The 5,723-nt window shown below is 53.7% G+C and overlaps 2 protein-coding genes across 2 annotated transcripts in view; both read left to right on the top strand.

The window, feature by feature from the left end:
- Positions 1-2,706, top strand: part of LOC108577861 (cilia- and flagella-associated protein 43-like) — a 4,784-nt gene extending 2,078 nt beyond the window's left edge. Inside the window, exons 2-6 of the mRNA XM_017941078.1 lie at positions 149-311; positions 383-729; positions 807-1,420; positions 1,491-2,521; positions 2,581-2,706. Of these exons, the coding sequence (XP_017796567.1) occupies positions 149-311; positions 383-729; positions 807-1,420; positions 1,491-2,521; positions 2,581-2,706 (2,281 nt within the window). The remainder of the gene's footprint in view (positions 1-148; positions 312-382; positions 730-806; positions 1,421-1,490; positions 2,522-2,580) is intronic.
- Positions 2,707-3,728: 1,022 nt separating this feature from the next.
- Positions 3,729-5,723, top strand: part of LOC108577977 (transferrin) — a 3,137-nt gene continuing 1,142 nt past the window's right edge. The window contains exons 1-6 of the mRNA XM_017941217.1: positions 3,729-3,986; positions 4,051-4,280; positions 4,339-4,642; positions 4,727-5,067; positions 5,132-5,382; positions 5,469-5,704. Of these exons, the coding sequence (XP_017796706.1) occupies positions 3,755-3,986; positions 4,051-4,280; positions 4,339-4,642; positions 4,727-5,067; positions 5,132-5,382; positions 5,469-5,704 (1,594 nt within the window). The 5' untranslated portion in view covers positions 3,729-3,754. The remainder of the gene's footprint in view (positions 3,987-4,050; positions 4,281-4,338; positions 4,643-4,726; positions 5,068-5,131; positions 5,383-5,468; positions 5,705-5,723) is intronic.

Genomic DNA, 5,723 nt, shown 5'->3' with positions numbered 1-5,723 from the left:
AGGTATTCGCGTTGTTCGCAGCTCACCATCGAACCGAAGGGGGCGTAGACTGCGCGATATTCACGGACGCCGCGATCGTCTCTCTCGGGAGAAACGGAGATCTGGTCGGCAACAAGTTACCTTCTCCCCCGTCTTTTGACGATCGCAGAACGCTCGGGCGTGGAGACTCGAGGTCGACTAGCTTCACCGTACGCGCTAACGAGGATTGGACCGAGGAGACGTGGATGGAGGCGGCGAACATTCGCCGGCAGTCCATGTACGAAGAAACGCGACTCTCGATTCTCAACGACTGGAACGAGGTGAAAAATCGGGTGAGCAGAAGTAGTCTCTTTCCGCGCGCACATTTTCCAGAGAATCGTCCTGCTGATGTTCGCAACGACAGGTAAAGGAACTGCTGGACGAGAACGAGGCGGCTCCGGAGAATGCTCGCCTGCCGATTTCTGCCTTCGATCTCGATCAGGAGGCGCGAAAGCGTAAGCTGGCAGAAGCCCGATCGAAGGAGGAACTGCTGGTTAAAGATGCCGAGGAACGAGTCGCGCGGCACGATCGCGCCAGCCGTTATTTCCGAGAGACGTTCTTAGACTCTCTGACGGTTAAACCGAGGAGCATCTTCTCCCTTTTCGCTCGATCGAAAGTCACCAACTATCCTCTGGCGAAACTCGCCCCAGAAGACACCGATCGTCTGTCTTGGTGTCGATTCTCTATGGAAATGAGGGAAATGGTGTCCAGGTATATAACTGTATAACTACTTCTCTGCAGAAGGGGAGTTCCGAATAGGAAACGAACCTTCTCTAATTCTATCCCAGGTTGGAGGACGAAGCGGGGGAGAATTCGGAGGACTCGCGGAGCTCGAGCTCGCATCCAGGCTTCGTGGAGATTCTCGAGGCGTGTACCGTCGCGGAACACCGGGAACGTGAATTGAAAGCTCGATTCAACGAACGCTTCGAGAAGACGCGATCCAGGAAGAAGAGCGAGATGAGAGCGGCAAACGAACGGGTGGAGAGAACTCGTCGTATCGTCGACGAATTGGCGAGCACGTTTGGCGTGGACGCACGCTCCAATCTCCTCGAGGATGCTCCGCGCTGGCACCCGATCGAACTGTTGGAAGAAGAAGAAGAAGAAGAAGAAGAAGATCCTATCGTCGACGTAAAAACCGAGGAAAACGAAGAAGGGACAGAGACGGAAGGCGACGATTTCCATCGAGAGGCGCTCCAACGAACGATGGACGGCGTGTTGGAACCTAGGTTAGAGGACAACGCGAAGAGGAATATCCCGGTGCCTGACTGCCTTCTGCGAACCAAGTGTGCGACCGAGGAGGACGTTCGAGCGATAGAATCTTACGAGAAGAAGCTTCGCGTTCAAGAGGAAGATCGAGGAAGATACAAGACGATGCTGGAGGCAGAGCTCGAGCGGATCAAAGGTAATAGGATTTCAAAGGTAATAGAACTATTAATGCAATAATACGATCGTTGCTACTTTCTTCGTTCCAGAGGAATTTTGGAAAAGTGCCAAAGCCTTCGACGACGAGTTACACGAGCTTTCCGCGGAAAAGATGCGCACCGTCGAGCGGTCCATATTGGCAGAGAGGCTGAAGAAAGTGCAAGCAATTCTCCAGCACCGAAGAATCGTCGAGGGAAAACGGGAAATTCAGCGTAAGGTCGAGTTGGAGCTCGTACCTGCGACGAAGGAGGTACGTAAACTCAGCGAGGATTGCGATCTCTTCGAAGCGGCCGTCGCTGAGTTGAGGAATCGGTACGAGAGCGTACGTAAAGGAGAGAAGCTAGTCGACGGGAAGTTTCGGGCGGAACTGGCCGATCTAAAGACATCGTCGACGGAGGAGCACTTGTTCAGACACTATCGTAGGAGACCAAGATTGTTGGAAGCGGGCTGCAGCACGTCCGTCGCCTTTCTCGCCGAACTCGCCAGCTGTCTGGTCGAGCAAAGATACTCGGAGATCTTACCGCGAGAGTGTTCAGCCTATTTGCGACGTATGGACGAGTTGGACAGGATGCCAGAAGGACTGTCCTCTCGACTGGAGCCTGACCACTGGCGCGCCGTCTGTCGTCTCAGAAGGCTGAAGCTGGAAGCAGAGACAAAGGCGAGAAGTTGCGCGATCGAATTGGCGGAAGCTGAACAAAGCCTGACGTTTATGCGGAACGCCTGTTCGATTGGCCGAAATACGGCGAATCGGTGCAAACAGGAAATAGAACGCGAGGAAAAGTCCTTGGCGGATCTGTCCAACGATCGAGAGGTTTCGCTGTTTCTAAAAGCGGGACAACTCTATATGGAGGCGAAGGAAGCCTGTCCGCGTACCGACTGGGAACACGCAGTTTTCATTCCCCGAGAAGAATTGACTCGCGCGAACGAGGCAATCGCAGAAGCGGAAAGACGAAGATCCGTTGCGCTGGAAAAACTCGAGAATATCGAGAAAACGGTCGCTCTCGAGGAGTGGCGGCACGCTCGAGTCAAAATGACCATGGAAGATTTGCAAGAGGAGGCAAAGGATCTGGAATTATTCAAGGTGCGCAACGATTATCGCCAACGATTATCTTTTTTTCCCTCTTCTTTTTTTACTCCTAGGTGAGCAGAATCGCGTTGGAACGTTGCCAACGTTCGAAGCTCGAGAAGACGTCGAAGGAGGAAGCTGAAAGAGTCGAGTACGCACGACGAAAGGTGACCTCGACGCGCTCTAATTGGCGGAAATAAAAACGGATAGATCGATACACGTACTTGCGTCGTACACGTTGCAGGAAATCGTGGAAGCGGTAGAACGAGAGCGATCCAAGTTGAAACGAACGGAAACGGAGACGGAAAGGTGGCGACGAAGGAACGCGCGGCTAACCGAGGAAATCGATCGATCGATAGCCGAGAGATGCGAACTCGCCGATGCATCCCGGGATCCCCTTCGGTCGAGAGTGGCCGTTTTCCAAAGACGGCGAATCAAGGCGATAAGACGAAAGGCGCGTCTCGCGCGACTAATCGAGGAGAACGCAGAGGAACTCTCCAGTCTGAAGAATCGCTTGGAGATATCCAAGCTGCGAACTTATCCGACCTTGAGAATGAAACGTTAAGCGATCGCTTAACAACGAAGATCAATTACGTCGCGGTTGGGATTTCCCGCTTGTTATAAATTGATACGGTACCGGACTTTCCGCAATTGTCTTTTCCTCGTACACGAATAGAAAGAGCCCGGGCGATAACGGGCGATAACGGGCGATAACGGGCGATAACGGGCGACAGGTCGAGACGATAACGGACCGGAGGAGTAGTTACACAAACTATGCGGGGGCACAGGTCGAGTTATCGATGCGGTTGTTTTCGCGGATGAAAGTCGTGGCGGTAACCTTGGCGCGAGTGCAAGGAAAATCACAGGTCGTTCGCACGTATACCACGTCGCGACGCCGTCCAATCGGGAACTGCGAACGCGTCTAGCGCGTCCTCGACTCTCCTCGTCTCTCCTCGATTAGCTCGTAAACCGTGTCATCTCTTGAAATAAACGCGCGTATTTACGATTGGCGAGAATCGGAGAACCCCGCGACGACCCAGAGGATATCGCGATCGGACCTGACGACCTGTACGCGCCAATTCTCGCCGCTGTGGAGGGGGGAGCAGAGAGGGAAAGCGATGACTGCGACGAGGTCGCCCATCTCCTTCTCTGATCTCTCCCTCCAGGTATTACTACTATTACTACTACTACATGTACTACCGCTGCTAATACTACTACTTCTGCTGCTACTGCTACGCGAGACGAGAAATGAAAAAAAAAGATCCTCCTGTATATAAGGAGAAGGCTCGATTAGCCGGAACGTCAAACACTCGCGCGACGGTTTATCGCGACGACAGTTCCTTCATTGGCCATCCGAACGAACCAACGAACGGTGTCACCATGACGTCCGTTCCAGCGGTGATCGTCAGCTCGATCTTCCTCGTTGCCGCGACCGCGACCACGACCGCTCTCGCAGGCGCGCCTCCTTCCGCGAAAGTCTGTAAGTATGGATGGATGTAGTAGATAGAAGTAGAAAGATTCGAGCGAACCCTCGATCGCCGCAGATACGATATGCGTGCCGGAAATCTACTGGAAGGATTGCGTGGACATGATAAACGACTCGGCTCAGAAAGGGATCCCGGTGTCGTGCATATCTGGCCGCGATCGATTCGAGTGCATCGAGAAAGTCGGTAAGAAGGAGGCCGATGTGGTGGCCGTCGATCCGGAGGACATGTACCTGGCGGCGAAGAACAACGAACTCGCGTCTAAGGCTGGCTACAGCATCGTCGAACAAGTAAGTGAAACGTTTCCTTCTTGCGAGAGGAAGATGATCTCCCTGGTGATGTTCACAGGTGAGAACGAAGGAGGAGCCCGAAGCTCCGTACCGCTACGAAGCCGTAGCTGTGATTCACAAGGATCTGCCGATCGACAACGTGCAAGGCTTGCGCGGCCTAAAGTCCTGTCACACCGGTGTAGGTCGCAACGTTGGATACAAAATTCCCATCACTAAACTCACAGCCATGGGAGTGTTGCACAACTTGCACGATCCAGAGTACTCTGCACGCGAGAACGAACTGCGCGCTTTGAGTTCGCTGTTCTCCAAGGGATGCTTGGTTGGAACCTGGTCTCCAGATCCAGCGATCAATAGAAGACTGAGTAAGCCTTTCCTCCTTCTTTCTTCCAACGCCTTTCTAACGACGTTCTAACGTCGTTCTAACTGTCTTTCCTTCCATTCTCCAGAGCAGACCTACTCGAACATGTGTGCTCTCTGCGAGAAGCCCGAGGTCTGCGATTACCCGGACATTTACTCCGGATACGAAGGCGCTTTAAGGTGTCTCGCTCACAACGGCGGAGAAGTCGCCTGGACGAAGGTGATCTACGTGAAACGTTTCTTCGGCCTGCCCGTCGGCGTATCCCCAGCCGTACCAACCTCCGAGAACCCTGCCGACTACCGATACTTTTGTCCAGACGGCACCAAAGTGCCGATAGACGCCAACACGAAACCGTGCACATGGGCAGCCAGGCCTTGGCAAGGGTACATGACGAACGGCGCGGTCAAAGACGTCGAAGGCGTCCAGAAGGTTCGTCTAAACCGCCCCTCTACGGTTGCGAATCTTCTATATGTATATGTACATACGTACGTAGGAACTGACGGATCTCGGTAAACTCGGAGAAGCGGAGAAGGCAGCTTGGTGGAAGGACATTATGCTGCTGGACGAGAAGACTCTGGCCGTACCCGCGCCGGTAGTATTGCCCGAAAGCCATCTGAACAACGCCAAGTACATGGACGTGATCGAAAGGAACTCCGGTGCCTCGGACAAGGTGGCTCGTTGGTGCGTCTGGAGCCAAAATGCCCTGGACAAGTGCCACGCTCTCTGCAAAGCCTCCTTCTCCAGGTATCGTATATAGGTATTTATATCTGAAGCGCGCGTGGCAAACGACCTTGCGTTGCTTACCGCAACGATACGCGTTCTCTCACCAGGGACGTCAGACCGAAACTCGAGTGTATCCTCGAAAAAGGCGAAGACGATTGCTTGGAAGCCATCAAGGATGGCAGCGCCGACTTGGTCGTTCTCGAGGGAGGCTCCGTTGTTCGGGCGAGCAAGGAGTACAACGCTAAACCGATCATCGCGGAATCCTACGGACCAGGCTCGACGGACTTGGGCGAGAGGCCGGCGGTGGCTGTCGTGAAGAAAGCCGCTTCCATCGATAAACTGGGTAACGAAGCTAATCCCCC

Source organism: Habropoda laboriosa, unplaced genomic scaffold (assembly GCF_001263275.1).
Source record: "Habropoda laboriosa isolate 0110345459 unplaced genomic scaffold, ASM126327v1 scaffold801, whole genome shotgun sequence".
NCBI classification, from domain to species: Eukaryota; Metazoa; Arthropoda; class Insecta; order Hymenoptera; family Apidae; genus Habropoda; species Habropoda laboriosa.
The sequence above is the reverse complement of the archived record's forward strand: the minus strand, read 5'-3'. Positions and strand labels throughout refer to the sequence as shown.